Here is a 23,452-nt window from a genome sequence, read left to right as displayed (position 1 = left end):
GTGGCGGCGCGGCCCCCAACGTGGCGCACTTTGATTTTTCGATTAAATTTTATGAAACCGAAATTGTTCACAGAGGTTAAATAGCAAGCATTAATAAGGTAAAAGTACTAGTATTTTACTGCATGAATTTGAGGTTTGTCAACAAAGAGGTTTGGCAACACTGGCAAGGAAAGTTAAGTAAGCTTCGAAGTGCGCCACGTTAGGGAACACGACTATTTATCAGCACCTACATGACCTACACCAGCCAACCTAGTCCCATTATGCAAGGGTTTGTTTGAAAAGATTGAAGTTTTTTTTTAACAAATGTACTCATTTTTTTCAAATTCGTTATGTTTTTCTGTCAAATAACCATTTTTGCAGAATTTTGCCATAATTAAAAATCTGCCAACAAAATTCATTCTGTCATTATCTGTCAAACTCGATTTTTACAAAAAAAATCTGTCAAAGTTAGCCGAAAATCAGCTAAAACGGTCATCGTGGCCGGCCAACGAGGTAATTGGAAATAAAGTAAGCACTGAGGACGAGGTTGCATCACTGAAGGGCGTACTGAAGTTGAAATTGAAGTAACTCCTGGGGACGAGGCTGAATCATGTCAACATGGCGGCAAGCTAGCTGCAGACGGCGTAAGCGTTTCTGCGTTTGGTCATCCGTCTTCTTTGACTTGTGTGGTCGTTTTGATTACAGCCAACAGGTATGGTTATAAAATCCACGAATCGCTTGTTATGCAGTCGCTTAACACACCGACTTGTCTAGCTCTACTGAGTGGAGCTTTGAACTTTGGTACCCTCCGTACTTCATGTATGTTCGGACGAATACAGGTCAACTCGTACGCGAGCCAACTCGTATGCAACCAACTCGTACGCAGGACAACTCGTACGCGGACCAACTCGTACACGAGGCAACTCGTACGTGGGATAACTCGTACGCGGGCCAACTCGTACGCGAGCCAACTCGTACGTGTGAGTATAGACTAGCGTAAGGATAAGGTTTGGACTTCGAATTTTTTTCAGCAACTTTATTCCTTTTGTGACTGCTTGCTTCGTTCTCAAATAATGGACCCCCACTCACTACTCAGTATCCGCGTAGCTGGCATGGACTTGAATTGTTTCTTTTCCAGTGATTCCAACCGCGTAGCCATTTTAGGGGTGTATTTCCGAGTGGCGGGGTATTCTGCAATTACTCCGATTATTTTGTGTTACTGAGGCGTCCCAATTAGTTCATTTTTAAATCAGCTTGTTTTGCTCATAACCGTAAAGTTATGATTTGTTTTCCCGGACCACTCGCACACTGTCCGATCTTTGATCACACCGTACGCTATACGACATAATGCCACGTAGTGAGAATTTAAATCGTACAATGTCCGCTGCATTTGTAGACTTCCAACAATACACTGCTATAGTGGCCCCGCGCTATGTGTAAATAAAATCGTTGTATGTCTTGACAAATTCTCCACACTAGCTGTGTGGTTGGAAGTGCATGCCGCAGCATTGCACTACACATCGGTCGCAAAATGGATCATGTTTTTTATTTAAATTTATCTTTGAAACTTTTAAACTTGTACATCGTTGTTGTTATGGAATTTAAATCGTTGAAAATACATATGGCTACAATCACAGTCATTCAGTCATACAATCGGACAGTGATAAATAGTTAACTTTGGCGTCTGTTTTGGGTAAACTTTTGGCGATCGTAAACATCGTTCAATTTCTTTACATTTGCTAATTTCGGTCGGCGTACGAGTTGGCTGGCGTACGAGTTGGTTCGCGTACGATTTGGCCCGCGTACGAGTTGACCTGCGTACGAGTTGGCTGGCGTACGAGTTGTCTCGCGTACAAGTTGACCAATCCGCGTACAAGTTGTCTCGCTTACGAGTTGGTCCGCGTACGAGTTGTCCTGTTTCCGTTCGGACATGCCGAAGTTTAGCCCAGGTGGACTCCATTTCCTCCATCCTAGCTGGAGTTACCCAGCCCTTAGCCCCATAAATGTGGCCTATTTACTGGACTGCCTCCGTAAACATAGGCCACACATCCACATGTACAAAAATCGTGTCGACGGAGCCAAATTTTGATTTTCACATTTAGGCTTAGTTTGTAGGTTTTTTTGCTTTAGAAGCATACTCACCCTCTTTACAGGCTAATCAGAAAGTGCTGCCTTTTTCAGATGTCTAATTTTTGTGAAATTTCATGTTGAAATTTTGATACGCAAACGTGTAAAAATGAATCTGGAAATTTCACGAAAAATATACATCTGAAAAAGGCAGCACTTTCTGATTAGCCTATAAAGAGGGTGAGTATGCTTCTAAAGCAAAAAAAACCTACAAACTAAGCCTAAATGTGAAAATCAAAATTTGGCTCCGTCGAAACGATTTTTGTACATGTGGATGTGTGGCCTATGTTTACGGAGGCAGTCCAGTAAATAGGCCACATTTATGGGGCTACCCAGCCCTAAATTTTATCATTGGGTTGTCATCTAGGGCTGGAGATAATTTTTCATGTAACCCAGCAGCGTAGGCAGGTCCCAAAAAAAAATGTTCAATTTTGTCCCCGTTACACACTAATTGCAACTGCAACTCACCCCAAACTTGCCTGGAATAACCATTACACAGGTCCTTGAAGTAAAAAACGATCCATGATGAAGATTCAGCCTACAATTGCAGTGAAAAAAGGAGGAATAACCACTAACCTGACAACCTTGCAGGCATGGCCAGGACTGCAATTGGTTTGTGCACAAAAAAAAATTGTGTACAATGAATGGCGGTCGATTACCATGCACAGCGCGCTGGTACTAGTCGTTTTTGCCAGCTGCGCGCATGACGTCACGCGGAAGCGTAACACCCGATGACTGTTTCATGCACTAATATGAGGTTTACCATCACAGCTGCGGTACTGGAACGGCAACCGATAGTGCATGAAACAGTGTAATGGTTATTCCAGGCAAGTTTGGGGTGAGTTGCAGTTGCAATTAGTGTGTAACGGCGACAAAATTGAACAAATTTTTTTGGGACCTGCCTACGCTGCTGGGTTACGTGAAAAATTATCTCAAGCCCTAGATGACAACTCAATGATAAAATTTAGGGCTGGGTAACTCCAGCTACTTTCCTCCCTACGTAACGGAGGGAGTCCAGAGTATGAAGTGCTCAAAACCGGGCGAAAACATTTATGACCGTTATTTTCAATATTTTTACCTTGTTAGAGAAGCCAATTTTTACGTCGTAGTATTCTATGTGTCCTTATCTATTGGGCCGCTGGGTTCAGGAATTCAATATGCGATGCTGACCGACCTTAATCTGGAAAATAAACTCGAAAGCAACGTTAAACTTGTACGTGTTTGTAGACTCTTTTCATCAGTTTCTCACCGCCGAGTCTATTCTAGTCGTACATGATGTACGTCTGTGCAGCGTGTAGTCTGGTTCCCTAGGCCGGTCAATTATTCTCGACGCTCATATCACGTCTGGTCCAGGGGCCAGACTATGCAGCATGAATATGCAGTGCGCACGCGCGATTTGCTTAGTAACCACCCTCATACGCACGCGCACTTACTTGAATGCGCGGTTGCTAATCCAAAGACCGAGCGTGTTTTCGCACCAGTTACCAGAAACACGTTTCAGCTTTGGTCATTGGTTGAGCATTTTCGTGACATCGGTTGGCTGGAGTGACGTCACGGTTCCAACCAAAACTAAACAAATGAGGGCGCTTTCATACGCACGTACATTGTACATGACGTACGACTCTGGGAATAAACTGATGAAAAGAGACTACAAACACGTACAAGTTTAACGCTGCTTTAGAGTTTATTTTCCTGATTAATGTCGGTCAGCATCACATATGGAATTCCTGAACCCATCGGCTCAATAGGTAAGGACACATAGAAAATGTAGGCGTGAAATAAGCTTCTGTAACGAGGTAAAATGTAACAAAAATCTGGTCCAAATTTTGGGTGGTCTTATGTAGAGAATTCTCGTCCTGGACGTTAGTCGTAATGCAATGAAGACTTCGTCCAACCTGGGCTAGCCGAAGTTCAACGCTCCACAGTTTATGCACTTGTCAATTGTAAGATGCACCCTCGGACCCCGGGGCATGTGCGTCATGTCTCTAAAATGGTCAGTCAAATCGCGACGAAGGGGGTGCGTCAAGTACGATTTGGTGTGACACAAACACATCGTGAGATGCGTAGGGGTGCGTCATGTTTCGTCACCATGCAATTGCAACGCACTCAGCCGGCAACATTTTATAGGCCCATTTTTAAATAAAGCTAGCTGGAGACAGTGGAGTTACCCAGCCCTAAATGTTATCATTGGGTTGTCATTATTTTATGCACTTGTCAATTGTAAGACGTACCCTCGGACCCCCGGGGCATGTGCGTCAATGTCCACAGGACAGTCAAACTTTGGGGTCCAATGACGCACCCTTGCGTCTTGTTCATGACGAACCATTCACGCATTTTGACGCTATTTATAACTAATTTTTGACGCACCATTTTGGGATAAGAACTCACCAATGACGCACGTATGACGGACATAATGATCGACGAACGAATCTCGATAGCACAGCATGGAACACGCACACTTTGTGCTCATGACTTGTGTGGGCACCAGTGGGGCCGGGGCGAGCGTTCGAGGGAATGCACCTCCAGCTGAGTTGAGAAGAGGAAACCAGTGAACCAATCGTGGCGATGGCTTCATGCATGCACTGCAAGCACTGCCAGGGTGAAACTGCGAATTGTATATGGCCTCATTTTCCAACTCGCTAGATTTTAACCACGAACATCGGATGCATTTATGAATATATAGCTGCGTCCAGTTTCCGGACACAGCAGAGTGCTTGCTGGCTCGCGGGGATTTCAGTAGCGTTTTGAGGGTTTGTCAATGCAGTGCCACTTTGGCTCATCATGGGCTCATGTTACATGAGAAATGTTGTTCATGGGTGGTGTTGTCCTTAAGATATTTTTTGGACATAAGTAGCGGCCATTAATCGCAGTGGATTATTTAGGGTTTTGCAACCATGATTTCCGAAGGCCTCCAGATTCATGCACTCACTGGATTTGACATTAATGCGGCCTGCTTGAAAGAAACCTTAATACTGTTGTTGATTTCAAGAATGGAACTGATGTCATAGCTCCATGCATGTAGCTAGCTAGGTTCCCTTTTTGAATTTCGGAAATTTGGCAAGATTGATTTAAGTCTGATGTTTGGAATATATTTCCGACTCGGTCAAAAATCTGCAAGCACATCTTTGATTTTCCATGACGAGGAAGAAACAACCTGAAAGTAACACAAATGGCATGTATGCACTATTTGTGCATAACATGAAAATACCCACCTCTCGACTTGCCAAGGCTGATCGTCTATCCCCATTTATTTATTCATTTCATTAGTTAGTGTGAGCAAAAAATATTAACATTTTCTATTTTAATTGTTGCCAATTAAATAAGTTTTCAAAATTAATTCAAACTTTGTCCCGAAAAGTTTTGAGCTGAATAACATTGTTTTGTTTCCCCCAAAGCGAACATTTTCGTGGGCCAATGTCATGTATGTTCCTAACCCTATGGCCAACCCATAGACCATGATCAGAAAGGCCCGGCTAACATCCCATTTTTTCGCTGTACAAAATATTGCAAACAAAATATTTGTTTAGCTCCAGGATTTCTAGTTACTATATTCAGATTAGAATATTAATCAGAAGAGGGAACAAATCATTCAAAAATGCTTCCAACGATCATCAAGTTTCAGCATCGCAACTCGATTCGCAATTTCGCCCTGGCAGCGCTTGCGTAGTTGCGGTGCACATGTAGCCATCGCCACGATTGGTTCGCTGGTTTCCTCTTCTCAACTCAGCTGGAAGTGCATGCGCTCGGACGCATCGCCCCGGCCCCACTGGTGCCCATGGGTCGCAATGGAAATTAAACATCGTTATTACAATACGGTAGCCACACAAGTCATGTCCACAAAGTGTGCGTGTTCCATGCCGTGCTATCCAGATTCGTTCGTCGATCATTATGTCCGTCATACGTGCGTCATTGGTGAGTTGTTATCAAAAAATGGTGTGTCAAAAATTTGTTATAAATAGCGTCAAAATGCGTGAATGGTTCGTCATGAACAAGACGCATGTGAGTCTAAAAAAAAAAGGCCTGTACTGTAATTTATCAGAGGTGTCAATTTGGTCAGGTGCCTAATGGGACGACGTCTTCATTGCTTTACCACTGATGCTCAAGGTTCTAGGACGTCTGTGTAATCATGGAGGAAGCATATTGGTATTCCTCCATGGTGTAATACGACTCAAAACACAACATTATTTTACTCTTGTTTTACCTTTTTAAAGAAGCCAATTTCACGATGATGTATTCTATATCATGTGTCCTTATACTATAGTCAGGTGGCATATGGTCGGAATCGTGACCGACTGGTCCAAAGTAGATATTTAGATGGGGTGACACGTGAAATTCTTTTCGAAAGGGTGCCTTATTTACATAAATCCTAATGTGTAAAATATTTATTCTATATTTGGGTATATTTTTAATATTTCAAATTTGTGCCTGTGCGTGCATGTAATGTTGTCACTCAGTCCACCATGCATGGTAGAACAGCCCTATAAATGACTGCATGTGCATGTACATGTACATAATTGGAATTTCCTTCCATTTTAAGTCTGTACATTAATTATTAAAGCGTAAAAAAAATTCATTTCTTAGTTTTAATCACAAGTATACTTTAATTATTTTACGAAGCAAAATTTTGATTATTGGTTGAGCAAATAGAAATTTTCAGCAATGAAAATCATGTCTCGAAAGACCCATTGTGAGCATGTGGTTATCGTACTTTGCAAATCACGCATGAGCATTGCGTTGTCACTGGGTATGCATACATAAGTTAACATGCCTGAATAAACAGTTACTGAAAAACACTTTTTTTCATCCAACTATGCATGACGTTCTTAATAATTGATTGAACTCTTCAATTTGGACGGAGGCAGGTCCACACTATTGGCAGTCCATTTCATTCCAATGAAATTTAGGATGGCACATCAAGTGACATGTTTAATTTGATCGCCTCATTTTAAGGAGTTGAATATTGGATCAAATCCAAGTTTGAATAATCAAATATTTGAAAATTGTTCAAAAATGCTCAGCACTATACATGTATATTGCATCAAGCCCTGCATTGTACTGTAGTCTCAAGGCACTACAGTCCTGATTCTGCAATCATTGAGGCAAACCAGACATGACAGTCATCAACCTTGTCTCGGAATTTGGTATTGAATGCATAAAGATCACTTGCCTTGGTTTATGTTTTACAGAGCATCATGGCTACATTTGACAAACCTGGCTGTTAAACATAGAGGATTACATCTATTGTGACATCACCCTGCCCTGGTCACCAGACATCAGGTAGGACTCATCCTACTGGCCAAGAGGTACTTTTAAACAGGCTGCAGTGGTTGACACAGTATAATTTTACATTGCAAAATATAACGATTGAGCAAAGAACCATAATTGTATTTGAGGAAGTTTGCAGATTGAGATGTGATATTTTTTTCCACATAGCAAATTGATCAGATGCTTCAGTCCAAGCCAGCAGTGGTCACGATGCCGATAGCATCAGGGTCATCACCAATTGATCCAGCCACTATCATCAACAAGTATCGCACCAATGTCTCTATATTGGCAGACACTAGGACAGGTAAGAACCATTCAGCATAATTAGTGGCTATGGAATATGGTTATGTTCTACATGTACCTATATAAATAGACATGTATACATGTGTACCAACTGATCTAGTGAACAATTGGCTCTTGTACAAGCTTGGGTACCTAGCATGCCTTATATCAGTGGTCATTGGTGTTGCGAAGGGGGGGGGGGCGCTTGCCCCCTCCCCCCTGGAAAAAAAAAAAAGGAAAAAGAGGTGCAAAGCCATATTGCTGTTAATTTGATGGGGGGGGGGGGGGTAGGGCAAATCCTCCCCTGCTCACTCTGGGAAAAATGATAAATTGAGAATATAATGAAGAAGTTAAGGAATTTTTGGGGAAAATTTGCTTTGCCCCCCCCCCCCCCCCCCCCCGGAAAAAATCCTGGCGATGCCCATGTCAGTGGTACCGGTCACTGACCATACTTTGCTTGATTCTGCATTGTTCTGTGAAAAAAATGTTTGCTTTATCAATTTGCAGTATGTAGTGGAAGTAGGAGGCTTGAGTGGAACTTTTTTTATTGAGCAACTTCTGAGATTGCTTGTCAATGACCAACATTTCCATCATAAATTTTGTATTATTCTGGCTGATAACACTTAACAGGTCTGTTCTGAATAAAATTCACTTTTTAGAAATACACATAACAAGAGTTTGTTCCCCTTGGTTCTAAGGTTGATAGGGTCTGTCTTCAGACTAGTGGTGCTTGAGTACAGTAGAATGATGACATACATGTTTGTTCCTTGAGCCACATTGGCTTGCCATATATCTCATGGATCATGAAATCTTCATTGAAGAGTCATGCAAGATCCATTAACTCTTGATAATGGTAAGCCAGGCAGTGATTGTCATACATGTAAGCTGAAAAGAGCTGACTACGCGTACATCACAGCACCACATGAAGCAGCCTTGAACAGCAGAATCACGGGACTTCAAATAAATTATTGTAATAATTAAACAAATTGTTACTTTCTAGTTGATGACAACAGATTGAAAGCAGCTCAAGAGATAAGTGAAAACTTTGAGGTACGTACATATGTACACATTAACATGCTAATGTTATTGTTGCATTGGTTATTGTAGTAGTACATCTACATTGTCTGTATTCTGTGTTAATTACTCATTATTGTTATTACATTTTTGGTACTGAAACCAAGGAATCCTCAAAAGCGCCCTCGGCACTAAAAGCACGCAAGCCTGAAAAAAAAACCTTTAGAGAAAAGAATGAAAGGCAATGACAGTTTTAGAGGTGGCAGGAAAACCCCAGAAGATTATTCTGAGGAAAACCCATGGAATCAGGTAGGGGCTGAAAACCCAGTCCGCATGTTGGCCCATAGCAGGAATCGAACCGGGCCATAGAAGTGGAAGGCAAGGACAGAAGCCACTGTGCCCACCTGACTCTCCAACCTGACTCCCCTCATGATTTGTCATTCATGTTATTGGTGGCTGTTACAACTATCTCATGTGATTAATGGGCAGTGGTTGTGTGATACACATACATGTAACAGCTGTGAAGGAAAGTGATAAAATCCTGTGATTGGGTCCTTCCTTTATGGTCTCTGTGCATGAATGATAGTTAGTGCTTTGGGACCACACATGAGAGCTGCACATGCAGGACACATGGCGTATCTGCATGTACACAAAGGTTGTAGAGTCTGTATACATGACATCAGTGTATTCAAGTGTCCTGCCTAACTCTGTAACTGATGAAGGGTGAGGACCCGATCTCGCCTCCACCTACTCTAAGTTGGCTCATGTTACTGTTCATTTGAATTCATATGACACTGATCCTTCTGTTAAAGTGGAATGTTTAAATCTTTGAAGTACATGTATTGTATACCACTTTGCCAACTTTGGCTGAAAAAAACCACACAAATCATACATAATAATTAACAAAGATACATGTACCTGTAGTCTCCTACATTTAGACATGGAGTGAATTTGAAAGATTTTGCAACTAATTGTTTTTTTACTTTTATTTTAATCTTTAAGCGAAACATTTTAATAGTCATTCCTTGTTATCTTGTGCCTCCCATTTTTGAAAAATCCATGTCTTTGTGACATATATTGACAATCCTACACACAGGTCATCCTGTCATCATCTCAGAATGGAGCTTTCTTGGAGTTTGCAATCCCACTCTTCCTGAGAGTGCTTAAGGAGGAGAAACCATACTTCATAGCAGAAAAAGCTCAACAGGTTGGTTCAAGAAAGTCAAGTTTTGTAATCTAGTCTAGCTAGAGAACAGTTGTTGACTATAAAGCTAAAGTTGCTTGAAGGGAGTTGAAAGTCCTGAAGGTTGCAAATAACTCAGTGCACTGTATGGTAAACATTTGTTGACTTCACGGTAGATGCAAAAACTAACCGTGAAATATAAACAACAACTTCTTGATAACCGTGGCCACTGTGATCCCAAATGCCAATACAGTAGACTGCAAGTTACTTGTATGAGTCGGACAGACACTTTCATTTTGTTATCTGTCTTTCATGTGAGGGCATTCTGATGTGATGGGGTAAGGGATGAAGTGCAACATGTGGGGGGATGGAGACTATGTGTATAATGTCAATCAAGGGTGGAATAGGCATGCTTATAGTCTGTGCTGTTATGGCATGGGGGCCATCTGCAACTCAGCCTAAGCAGGAAGCATTATAAGAAGTCGTGTGATTTTTTGCATCATTTTGTAGGCCTTCATTCAAGTCCCATTCAGCAAAGCAAGTACACATCAATGCGTTTGTTAATACCCATCAATGCCGATATTACTTGGAATAGGGAGCTAGAATCTGTTGTGTGGTCATGTGATGCATAGAGGTATTTTAAATATTGGTAATCTGAAAATCTTGGTGATTAGACACAAAATGACACTAGTACATGATAGTTTTACACGAATGGAATTTCAGTATTGCAAGTACAATGTAAAGATATCTTTAGTCACAAAACACTATTGATGTGAGAGTGTTTGTGCTAACACGGGTTAGCCTTACACAGATGTTGACCTATCAGTGGGAATGGCAAGATACAAAAGTCTCACAGTCTTGAGATTACCTGTAGCAGACAACATGCACATACAAGTAAGTCCTTTATAATTTGGAAAGTGACTTCATGTCTTTTGATCACCTGTATTGTGATCATCTTTAATTTAGTTTTCATATCCTGCATTGTTTGTTTGTTTGATTTGCTAGCATTTGCGCAAGTTATTATTGGAGCTTCTTCATCGTGTGCCTACCAATGAGACTCTACGGCCATACGTTCCAGCAATCCTTGAACTAATGTTCTCCTTGCTGGAACGGGAGAATGAGGAGAATGTCCTAGTAGCTCTTCGTATTATCATTGAATTACACAAGCATTACAGACCAGCGCTACAACCAGAGGTTAGTGTCATTCTTTCAATTGTTTGGGCACAAAAGATGGTGTCCTTTACCTTTTTAAATGTGTAGATTTTATCCTGTCAGTGCGCACACCCAAACTGCAATGTGTTGCTGGTGGAGTTTTCTTAATCTTTGCCTGTTTGGTTACAAAATTGATCTTTTCGTGTTGTCATCGAATGAATTTTTTTTTTCTATCCACATTTCATTCTAGATTCATAACTTCCTGCAGTTTGTGAAGAACAAGTACAAGGAAATCCCAACGAACCTGGTAAATGTTTTTATTTATTCATAATAAATCAGATGGAAAATCAGACAGTTCGCTCATTAAAATGAAGCCATTAACCATTATTGTATAATGGTGTGTGTGTGCTCTTGCATGGCTTTAAGATAGAGGACAGACACACAAAGGGAGAACAAAAGATCCTTTCAGTCCTCAAGCGTTGGTTTTTTTTTGAAAACTCAAATCATACGGTTATGTGCTTAGTCTATGGGAGAGTGTTATATTACAGGGACAATGGGAAACACAAAGCATTGTCCTTGAAAGATTAGAAATTTACGACTGTGTGTGCATGTTTATGGTGTAAATTGTGAACACACATGTGAAGCATCATCAAGTAATTGAGGACAGGAGTCAAATCAAGGACGACCTCGATTAGAAAACCAATGGGAGCTGTTGCAGAAAAGTTATAACCAAAAGATCAGTGACGAGGAACAATAGAAAATCCTTGATTTACACCATAAATGTGACTGAGTTTGTTTCTGCATTTAATAGGGGATGTTGAACAATAGAGGACAACAGGGTCCCCAATTCCCAAGAGTTCCCAACTTTGGATTCGTGTGGTCTTCCTAAAAAGTTAAAGTACAAACAGGTTAAAGTTAAAGTTAGAGGGACAATTGGGGTCCCCGATTGCAGGCAAATACACACTTGTATGTGTGAGGATGTAAATACCGGCAATCGTGGACCTAGGACAAAAGGGTTGGGGCACAAACAATAGGGGCACGATTGACCGAACGTCTACGATTGAAATTCCTGTACAAAACCAATGAGAGCTGTTGCTAAATAAGGGTCAGGGAAAATAGGGGGGTCCACGATTGCCGGCGTTTACATAGATGTGTGCGATTGTTTATGGTGTAAATTGAGGACACACACGTGCAGCATCATCAATGAATCGAGGACAGGAACCGAATCGAGGACGACTTCGATTAGAAAACGTGTACAAAACCAATGAGAGCTGTTGCAAAAAAGTTGGAGTATAACAAAGAAAAAGGGAAGAGGACAATAGCAAATCCTCAATTTATGCCATAAACAAACATGTCTGTGTGCTCTTACATGGCTTTACGACCGAGGATCGCAAACAAAGGGAGCACAAAGGTTCTTTTGTGGTCTCGATCGAAGGTCCCTTTGTCCTCGAATGCCGGTTTGCGCGCTTAGTCTCTGGGAAAGGTTTAGATAAGGGAACGAAAGAAAACACAAGCCGATCCTCGAAAGCATAGCAAAAAACGACTGTGTGTGGGGGGGGGGGGGGATGATACCAGCACCATAGGTATTACAGTGCTATGTTGAAGAATTTATAAATCACTTTATAAGCCACAAAATCTCCCATCAAAAGTGAATTAATTTGTAAGTAATTTCCATTCTTTAATCTCAGTGATACTTAGAAACCTGTATGTAGAATTTGGTTTAGGATTAACAATGTAACTTGGTAATGTAACATAACAGTTTTTCTTTGGATAACGAGGTGTTTATCTAGCATGTGCTTTCTCAATTACATCTTAGGAATTGGAGGTGTTTACACAAAGTTCATATTTCAATCTGTACTTCTTAAAAACCTTTGTAAAAACAGCAACATTGGTAGGAGTTTTAGATTATGTCTAAGATTTCATGTTGCTTCTGTTTGTTGTCAACAGAAGAGTCTAGATCCTGGCAGCAGTGTGTCACCACCAGATCCACTCAACATCCTACCATTTGTTGACAGGCCTGGCTTTGCATGCCAGACTATTATCACAGTCAGCCAGCCAGATGGAACCAAAAGTCAGGTAAGTCAAGCTTCACACTTCATTGTCTTAACATGTATCATATTCCCTTCAGTCTAGTCTTTTCTTCAATCTAGTTGTTCCTTCAATCTTCTGTTTTTGGCACTTTCAATCTTTGGTTTTTGGCACTTTTTATGCAGTTACGTAAAAGCTGATATTTTTTTTATCTTTTTCAATTCCGACTAGTATACTTTTAATTTCAGTACACAGTTTTTATGCAAATTATGCAAAAATGTAAAGTTGGAAATCCAGAGACTTAAACTAAATGTAACACTTTCTTTCATGTCTTTGAGATGGTAGTGTTGTTACTTAAATATTTCTATTTGTCAAAAAATGAGAAGTGACTGGCGTAACATTGTTTGAATCAAATGTGTTTTATTTCTTCAGCAAACTATTCTTCCTAAAGGCATCAACTCATTGAAGGTCCTTGCTGAGTATCCCTTCATTGTTCTACTGATGTATCAACTGTACAAGCAGAGTGTTCACACAGTGGTGGCTGATTTTATTCCACTCATCATGAACACTATCACCATCCAGCCAAACGCCCAGGCCAGGTATGCTGTCACACCACTAGGGGCAGAAATCATAACAACTGGTGTCTGAACAAAATGACCAGTTCCAAGTGATTACATGTTATGAAACTTGAAATTAACTGCCAATTTAAATTAAATTGAAAAGGCCCGTGCAATGTTTATTTTAAGACAAGAATAAGGAAAATGGTGGTGCATTAACTTCTTTCTTTGACGTGAACATTACAGAAAAAAATAGTTCCTTTTTTTTGTGTGTGCTATTTTTATATATTTTTCTTTATTTTATTTTTATATTTATTGCAGACTGTCTCCGACATTCAACAAAGAGATGTATGTTGACTTCATTGCAGCTCAGATCAAGACACTGTCTTTCCTTGCCTACATCCTGAGAATATACCAGGTAAAGGCTGAGGCCTGAAGAAGCCCCTTCAATTTACATGTCGTTTCATAAGATTTGGTATCAGGAAAATATTTGTGAGTTTTATAAAAAATATATTAATGTGCTCTTTTACACCTTGTTATAGCAATTTACTTTTAATCAATACGAGCACTTTGAATCATGCATTGTTTATAATTGTTAGTATAGTGTCAACAAGTTGCATTGTTATATTTTTTCAGGAGATAGTCAACTCATATGCCCCCCAGCTAGTCAAGGGAATGCTGGGGCTTTTCACCAACTGTCCGAGTGAGGTTGCACATCTGAGGAAAGAGCTGTTGATTGCAGCCAGACACATTCTGGCTACAGATCTGAGAAATAGTGAGTTACATCTACACTATAGGCCGTCAATATCACAGAAAGTACATACACATACATGGTTTACATGTATGAACAGTACATGTTTCAGTACATGTCATGTTGGCTAAACATACCATACCTCTTTCATTTGTCAATGTTCCAATGCATCAGGAAAGTAAAAGTTGCTAATTTTTAGAAAAGACTCTCACTCCCTGCGCATGTTTATTGCCAGTCTGTATTACTGTCTAGTAAACATCAAGACAAAGAAAGGTTAGCATGCAACAATAGTGATAGCAAGTCAAGTTGTCAGACTCAAAATGACGGGCCGTTTATGTAAAGTCTGATACCAGCCTGCGTGTGGATCGTTAGGATGACCTGTGATGTAGGGGTCAACCTAATTTACAATAGCTCCATGCATACCAATAGGGTGCTATGTTAACAATGATGCATGAGTGTGCAGAAGTAGACCAATCAAACGACATGTATAGAGGAGACGGCACAGCCAAGACGTATAGCAACCAATAATAGAAGCACAAGGCGGTTGTATGTCCTCATATGTACGTGTGTTATGAGCTCAGGTCTCGGGTATAGGTTGTTTGTGGCAACAAACTGAAATTTCATGACTGACTCAAGGCCACTTCATACTTGGCGCAAAAGCTAATTTGTGACATCATGGCAAGTACATAATTGCCCTGATGTCAAAAAGCTAATTTGTGACATCATGGCAAGTACATACTTGCCCTGATGTCAAAAAGCTAATTTGTGACATCATGGCAAGTACATACTTGCCCTGATGGCAAAAAGCTAATTTGTGACATCAGGGCAAGTACATACTTGCCCTGATGTCAAAAATTAACTTTTACGCCAAGTATGAAGTGGCCTTGAGTGCTGCAAATTCACAGAGTAGAACTCATTTCAACTCCGGTGAATTTTGCAGCGAATTCTTTGTGACGTCAAATTTGATTCGCATTCGCATAAATTAATTTTATGCAACGTGCATTCTCAGGGAGAATGACTTACAGGTTGATTTGCATTTGAATGCTTAATTCAGGTAATCCATTTTGTCAGCTGTTTAATACTTAATACTGATGCACAATATGTATGATATATAATAGAACATACATCCTGGTTTATTTTGGGGAAGTAGTGCAAGATCATTGGTTCTCAGGTGTCTGATTTGACCATCTCTATGACACAAAGCAGAGGGAGGTAATCAGTATCAGCCAACAGCCAATACTGCTCAAACCATGTTGCTAATGTACTTGTCAAATATTACAAAACGAACTTGTTTCCCCACGATGGTTAACAAACATTTTTTTCCTAATTGAACAGAGTTTGTGCCAACAATTGACAAGCTGTTTGATGAGGCTATCTTAGTAGGAAGTGGCACGACCAGTAAAGAATCTCTCAGGTCAGTAAACGTCAAGTTTTAAGATAGAGATTATCACGGTAATAACTTGTGGTGAACTGAACACAAGACTGCAGAAATGAACACACTGAAAATGTTGGCCTCCATCTCCCAAGTTGTTTCTTAGACATGCCGCCTTGAAAAAGAGAGCATTCTCCTTCTCCCCCCATTCCAAGTTGCATCGATGAAGTCTTTTTACAGAAGTTTTGCCCCCATACAATAAATACAATGAATGATGTCCTAACTGGTTCAATCTGCTGTCAGACGTAGTACATTTGTTGCTGTATATTCATGGTTTAATTCAATGAAGGGATGATAAGACCATTATTAAAAACAAACGTGACCTAGGGTGCTTATTCTGATACATATGTATATATCATTTTGAAGATAAAATCCCTTGATTCTCTATGATGGCATCAGAAAGGAAGTTTAACTTAGTGGAAAGGCACTTGTATCAGATGACAGACATCTCACCCGCTTCCGGTTACTGATGATTACAGAGTTGTTATTGCGCATTCCAATGCACCATTTTTCATTCATCGTCATTCAGATGAAATCTGGCTCATAAGTAGCAAACTTACTTGCCCGCTAATGATGTCTTGATTTGTACTACAGACCTTTAGCCTACAGCACATTAGCTGATTCTGTTCATCACTTGCGGCAACACTTACCTCTTCAACACCTGTCCATGGCTGTTCATCTCTTCTCCAAAAATGTACATGATGATTCTCTACCATGTAACATCCAAACTGTGTCCTGCAAGTTACTGCTCAACCTGGTAGAGTGTATACGACAGAAGAGTGAGCAAGATGGGGCCAATGTAAGTCCCATTGAAGACTGAGAGTTTAATGATACTATTAAATTGGATTGCTCCATCTCACATTGCTCTAGTAGAATGTTTCTGAATTTTATTTTAAAATTCTTGTAAACATCTCGATAGCTTCGAATTGAAGGGTTGCTTTAAGTTAAGAAACAGGTCTGAAATTAGTTAGAAATTTTTTTCTTGGTAATTAAGCATCTCTCATACAGCTGCAATAAGATACAAGATTACTGGGATTATCAGATTATACTTTAAACTGCTTTAGATGGGATTGTCACTCTAATGACAAATTGACACACATCTTGCTGCAGTGGCTGTGTGCCACCTGAAACACCTTAGAGTACATTGCTCCACATGGTAATGGAAGTATCATGGTTGGATAATACAGCCGAGGTGGAGTATAGGTCTAAGCCATTGAACCATGTCTGATCATATTGCATGTGTTATTTCACTGCAGGCCAGGGAGATATTGATGCATATGCTACAAGTATTTGTTTTGAAATTCAAAACCATCTCGGAGAACCAACTGCCGCTTATATTCCAAAAATGGTAAGAATTCTTAACATGTATTTTGAATTACAAAATCAGTTTGAACATGTGCTCTATTTTGAAGCCTTAATTTGTTTTTTAAAACCTCCCTTAGATTTGTATCCAAGTCGTCTGATACTGTTTTCCTTTTTTCATTGCGGACTATGTGGACCATGTTCATTTACAAGGCCTAGCATTTCTGAGTGTATCGCATATTGATGTATATTTTTGTCTGTTTATTCGTTTAGTCGGCAGCCCCAAGACACAAGTCAAGACAAGTCAAGTTCCTCACAGTCCCATCCGATAAGTTCTTTCGGTTCCAAGCCACCACCTCTTACTCTCATCATCCCTGCAGCTCCCCCGACGCCTAGCACCCCTGCACCATCTACCCCAGGCCTCCTCCCCCCACCACCCACTCCATCGGTACCCCCTACTCCCACTGTCCCATCCACACCTGCCATCCCAAGCACCCCAGGACCAGGAATGCTACCTCTCAGTTCTCTGTTTCCTGATAAAGACAAAGATGATTCCAAAGCCAAGACGTATGTACCATCCAGCTTCTCACAGTACAGTAACTACTCAGTCACAGACTGTAGGAATCTGGTCAAGACTGTCGTGTGTGGTGTCAAGACAATCACATGGGGAGTCAGTGCTTGTAAGATATCAACTGGTAAGTTTGATCTAAATACAGTGTGTGTAAATAGAAACATCAGGTCTAGAGGTTTTTATTCTTCTGAAAAGCAGACAGTAATAAGAGGTTTCTGAAATGCAGTTAAGTAGTTCTGCCAATTATAATAGTAATTATAAAAGAAAAATTTAACTTATATATAATGTCATTTTCCCCGACCACTTGAAGATACCCCCCCCCCAAAAAAAAAGAATTTCGCAAATGTCGCCCAATGACTCTGAGCTGCAGAAAAGACTTAGCATCCAGTGAACATCTGGGTTGGACGTTCATCGTTGTGTGACCGACTATAAATCCTTGTTAACCTTTTTGTTGGACGTACATTTTTATATCTACAAGTTGAAAACAAGTACAACTGTGGAAATGTTCTTAAAAAGTAAATTGATAATATTCTGGTGCTTGCATAGTGCTTATAAAAGTCTGAAGCGCTATGTCTGTGTCCAAAAGTTTGTTTTAAGTTTGGAAGCACTTCACAGTTATAACTGTGTTCATCTGGCCAGGAGATCAGTTTCATGCAATGCAACGCTTGAGATCAGTGCAATCAGGTACCAAACCTCTCGTCTGGTTGGAGAGAGGCAAGCGAAGTGTCTTGCCCAAGGACATGAGCAACATGAACCCTGTTGGGGTTTGAAAACCCATACTGCTGCACATGAGTTGGACATTGTAACATTAGACCATGGTCCTTGGTATAATTGAAGAGCAAATGGCACCCTTCCGGTGTATAAGACGTAATGTACCATATTGCAGCTGCTTTCACTCTCCCATGTGTTTTTGGTTTGCTTTTAATCATAGATGTACAAACATTTGGACAGAACAAGCAATTCCAGCCCAAGGAGACAGCAGTTTTTGTTGACCTTGTCAAGTATGGTAAGACAATTTGAGATAAAGCATACGTGTAAATAGTTACAACAGCAAAAGTAACTCGAAGAAGATATCATGCTTGTTGGACCTACTTGCCCATTGTAGGGTTAGTGGTAATGTGGCATTTGCTTTGAAAATAGTTGTCTACAATTTGATCTTTACAAGACCTTTTGTCCTTGTAAGAGGGAGAATTTAAGTGTCCCAGTTTAACTTGGCCTATCAACATGGCCTATCAACATTTTAAAGCCAAACTTTCAAATAAAAATATATTGAAACATGCTTAATTTGTACAGAATACAACACAAAATGGAGTTGTGCAGTAATATTGAGTTATGTAATAAAACATTTATTTCCCGAGGCAATGTCACGCAAATAGAATACTGCATGGATCACTGAGGGAGGCCAGGTTGACTGCACCATGAGTTAACAGCAGGCGTTTTCAATAACACCTCACCATAGATGAAACCAAAATGCAATCGTAATGGCTGAGGTGCCAGAACACACAATGTAGACATTTCATACAAAGCCATGGATATGCATGTACAACTGTTTAGCCAGATTGAAAACAAGTGTGGACAAAACCTTTTGGATGCACAACAAGGTACTGTACTGAAGGAAAAATTGGTATAATGCCACACGTGATGAGCCTGCATACGCATGGTGTTTTCACTGGCATATTGTACTTGCTCTCTTTGTAAAAGAATTGACATGTAAATGGATTGTTTCCTGTGTAACTGAGTCCATATTTGCTTGATTGAATTGTAGCTATGAAAGCACTAGACATCTACCAGATCCAAGTAGCTTCTAATGGCCAGACAACCATTAGACCACCAGCAATGCAAGGTGTACGCATCAAGGATGAGAAGGAAGTACTGGAACATTTTGCTGGAGTGGTAAGAAAAGTTGACTACACAGAAATTATTTGTTGAAGCCCTAGGAAGATATAGATTACGGCCCCTCCTCCCCCAAGGACTTTTCATGGTTTTTGTATACTTCTGATAGAAATACTAAATGGTAATTCATCCTGTTATAACCTTCAATTAAACAAATGGCTCATTTGGAGTCAAATATTATTTGGGTTCACACATGGATTGATCAAATTGACGTGAACATTTCACCCTTACAAAAAATTCCAACTTTTAAAAGCTGCGTGGAGAATAATGTTAAAGGACCTCAGACAACTGTAGATATTGATAACAACGCAACTCACTGTTTGATGAGATTGAAGCAGATGTACCAAGCATTAATGTCTTTATGTGCATACCTGATTGTTAGACAAATCTGTCATGATACCAGTGAGATTTGTAAGGGGAGGAACCTGCACCTCCTTGACCATGGGAAGGTCATCAAAACCCTGCTCTTGTAGGATTAACTCATGTGATGTGATATATGGTCATCACAACAGAGAAGAATACTACCTCAATGTTCAAATTTTCTTATATAAATGTCTGTGAACTGATTGCTCTTTTGATGCAGTTTACCATGATGCATCAGCTAACGTTCAGAGAGATCTTCCAAACAACCATTGACTTCTTTGTGGATAGGATCTATCACAACTATGCACTACAGATCATCGCTAACTCCTTCCTGGCCAATCCAGCCACGTCCGCCACATTTGCTACCATCTTAGTGGAGTATTTGCTTCAGCGAATGCACGAAATGGGAAGTACGTAACACTCAGAGCAATCTTTTCAGCTGTATTGTGTTTGCATTTCAACTGTTTTTTGTTTTCATATTCATTGTTATTAATTTCTAGTAAGTCACATTATTTGCCTAAAGAAACATAAAATTATTCTTTTATTGCAAATGTTGTCAAGAAAGTTATATCTCTCACTTCAAGAAATGATACTGAGAAAGCAAATAAATATATCAATTAATTAATGTTGTGTTTTTCTTTTTGTAGCCAACATGGACCGATCCAACCTGTATCTGAAGCTCTTCAAACTAGTCTTTGGATCTGTCTCATTGTTTGCAGCTGAGAATGAACAAATGCTGAAGGTTAGGGAAAGTTCACGTGACTTTTGTTGTGCTTAACAAATTTGACATAGGTTGAGTTACCAGAAGTCAGCAGAACATCTTGGGCTCAGTAGCTGCATGAAACCTGATCCAGATATCAGTCAACCATTTAAGATATTATCTTGCAGAATTTGTGCTTGCCATAAACATGATTTCCATATCTCATTCTTCCATACAGCCACACTTGCACAAGATTGTCAACCGTTCAATGGAACTGGCAACAACAGCCAAAGAGCCATATAACTACTTCCTTCTCTTGAGGGCGCTGTTCCGATCCATTGGTGGAGGCAGCCATGATCTGTTGTACCAGGAGTTTCTTCCATTGTTGCCTGATCTTCTACAGGGTAATCCTCGCTTTGTCTCAATTGTTTGTTTTAATTGAAATTTAAAATCATTTTTTTTGGTTGATATTTCAATTCTAAGTGAGATTTGAGGCTTTGCATGGTGGAGATACTAAATAATGAAAGGTTTGCGGAAACACCATATGCTAATAATTTCTCAACTAAGAGAATGGTTCTGGAAAGAACCAGAGGTATAAACTCGACGTTCCAGTCAGTATGCTCTGACCGTCTTCAGGAGAGTGCCTAAACTCTAAGAAAGTAAGCACTTAAGTAGCAAAAGCGAAATTGGTGAAGTGTGAAGTTCCACCCTGTGTGGATCTATCTAATAATCTAATAATTCTATTATTGATCAATGCAAATATCTAAGCCATATCCTTTTGCTCATCCAATTCTCTCGACTGTCTATTCATAACAGTAATTGCATGGTTTGGAGTCTGGAAACGTGTGGTTTAACAATGTGTTTAGCCAAACTTTATCGCAATCAAATGAACCATGAAAGGAAAACTGACTATTAGTACTATTAATTTAAACAACTGTATAACAAACTTTATCTTTTGAAACTTTATCTTCTTAAACTGTAGTCAAGCCATGTGCAGCCTCTTTCAAGAGGTTTTATCATTTGTGCACTGAATGGCTTTTAACCGTTGCACGAGAAGCAGTGTCTTTGATAGCAGATTGCCCTGATAACTGGCCCCAAAATGTTGATTATACAGTAGTTTGTTTTCTTGCATCATAGAAGTATAGATCTCCTGTGAATCTTCTGTTATTGTACAGCAGTGTAGCATCATTTTTGAAACAACTTAATATCTGATAATGTTGGTGTTCGTAGGTTTAAACCAGCTACAGAGTGGTTTACACAAGCAGCATATGAAGGATCTGTTTGTTGAGTTATGTCTGACTGTTCCAGTACGGTTGAGCTCGCTTCTACCTTACCTACCCATGTTGATGGATCCACTGGTCTCTGCATTGAATGGATCACAGACTCTAGTTAGTCAGGTAATAATACCATTGTTCAGCTATGCTCCTGGAGATGAAGGCAAGCAGGCATTATCCTGCCTGCCGCGTCCTATCTTTGTACGTGACATTTGGAACATTGTTCAAATTTGACCTGTAATTGACTTATGGTTCCTTTTTGTTTAAACCTCAAACGGACTGGGTTTACATTGATAAGGTTCAACAACGACATTAATTTGATTTAATGATTTGTAATGAAAAGCTGCATCCATTCTGAGAGGTGCCTGACTGCTGTTTCCCAGGTTGCTGCTTATGTGGCCAGCATCATGACTTGCATAATCCTTGGCCAAAGGGCTTTACACCAGTCAAAAAAAGTGTTTGTGGCACCACAATTTGAAGGGAGTGGCCGCCTGACTGCCCTGCAAACTTGAATTGGGGGGGGGGGAGGGAGGAGGGAGATGGACCTCATATGATGCTAGGGGCACTTTTTTCCCTCTGTTCTTTGTTTTGCTTTTATGTATATTTCAAAAATCCTTTGAGGGAAAGGGAATGAGTAGACAACTATCTTGTTTAAAACGGTCGTTTTCACTCAGTCTCTGGTTCAGTTATTGAAAAAAGAATTGCCCTTTTTTTAGGGGGGGGGGCCCTCTGGATTCACAATCAGCACATACAGGCTTATGGCTTCAAAATTGATCCGTTGAAAATCCCAGTATATTGATTAACAAAAGTAAAGCCCATGTGGTACACATAACAAGGTAATGAAATCTAAATCACATTGGATCTGTATTAAGATAGAAGTGAATTTTTGTTATAATGGAACAATTGGATATGAAGTGGCAGGCAAACAGGAGGTTCATACACTACATATAGGTCTCAGATACAAGTGGCTGTCAATACAAAATGTATTTTTCTCAAACAATTCAGTGCATCCCCAGATAGACTGCAGGGTAGAATAATACAAAGTTTCATTCACACTGTGAGAACAAACAGTTGGACAACTCAACCAACTACAACATCCTTCACCCACATAAGGCTAGGAAAACAATTACATTTCTACCCTGGTAGGAGCAACACCCATCACTAATGGTACTTAGGGCAACAACAATAGGAGAGGAATTTACGAAGTACATACACACATACATTTCCTGAAAAGGGTCCTATAAATGGTAGATTGCATGGTGAAAGTGCCAGACAAATCTCACTTAAAAGGGTATACAAAAATATCCCATAAAATCGGTGAGTAAAAATAGTTGGAATACACCAAACTACAAAACTGCTGACAGAATGTTCCACTTAGCAACTACACTAAAATTAGGAATCCACAATCCCGTCACTAAACGTTCTTAGGGAATAAATTTGGAAATGTAAACAAAGACAGACAAATTCCTATCCCATATAAAATCAATGAGAGAGAAAAACATGAAAATACCACGTCTCTGTGAACCAACCTTGACAAGTCAGGAAAAACCTTAATGCATCTGCCTGAATCATGAAATTA

At 40.0% G+C, this 23,452-nt stretch overlaps 1 protein-coding gene across 7 annotated transcripts in view; it reads left to right on the top strand.

Annotated features, from left to right (window-relative positions):
* Positions 1-555: 555 nt before the first annotated feature.
* Positions 556-23,452, top strand: part of LOC119719084 (transformation/transcription domain-associated protein-like) — an 80,543-nt gene continuing 57,646 nt past the window's right edge. For 6 of the 7 annotated variants that reach the window (XM_038188399.1, XM_038188398.1, XM_038188397.1 and 3 more), the window contains exons 1-21: positions 556-691; positions 7,293-7,409; positions 7,540-7,675; positions 8,654-8,703; positions 9,764-9,874; positions 10,856-11,044; positions 11,253-11,309; positions 12,950-13,078; positions 13,463-13,629; positions 13,909-14,005; positions 14,224-14,362; positions 15,674-15,752; positions 16,365-16,569; positions 17,027-17,118; positions 17,346-17,767; positions 18,575-18,649; positions 19,409-19,536; positions 20,120-20,309; positions 20,547-20,641; positions 20,838-21,003; positions 21,830-21,996. In XM_038188399.1, coding sequence (XP_038044327.1) covers positions 7,552-7,675; positions 8,654-8,703; positions 9,764-9,874; positions 10,856-11,044; positions 11,253-11,309; positions 12,950-13,078; positions 13,463-13,629; positions 13,909-14,005; positions 14,224-14,362; positions 15,674-15,752; positions 16,365-16,569; positions 17,027-17,118; positions 17,346-17,767; positions 18,575-18,649; positions 19,409-19,536; positions 20,120-20,309; positions 20,547-20,641; positions 20,838-21,003; positions 21,830-21,996 — 2,682 coding nt within the window. In that variant the 5' untranslated portion in view covers positions 556-691; positions 7,293-7,409; positions 7,540-7,551. The remainder of the gene's footprint in view (positions 692-7,292; positions 7,410-7,539; positions 7,676-8,653; positions 8,704-9,763; positions 9,875-10,855; positions 11,045-11,252; positions 11,310-12,949; positions 13,079-13,462; positions 13,630-13,908; positions 14,006-14,223; positions 14,363-15,673; positions 15,753-16,364; positions 16,570-17,026; positions 17,119-17,345; positions 17,768-18,574; positions 18,650-19,408; positions 19,537-20,119; positions 20,310-20,546; positions 20,642-20,837; positions 21,004-21,829; positions 21,997-23,452) is intronic. The other variant, XM_038188394.1, reaches the window with a different exon arrangement.

This window comes from Patiria miniata, unplaced genomic scaffold (genome assembly GCF_015706575.1).
Source record: "Patiria miniata isolate m_02_andy unplaced genomic scaffold, ASM1570657v1 HiC_scaffold_8, whole genome shotgun sequence".
Lineage (NCBI taxonomy): Eukaryota > Metazoa > Echinodermata > Asteroidea > Valvatida > Asterinidae > Patiria > Patiria miniata.
This window is presented reverse-complemented; position numbering and strand designations above follow the sequence as displayed.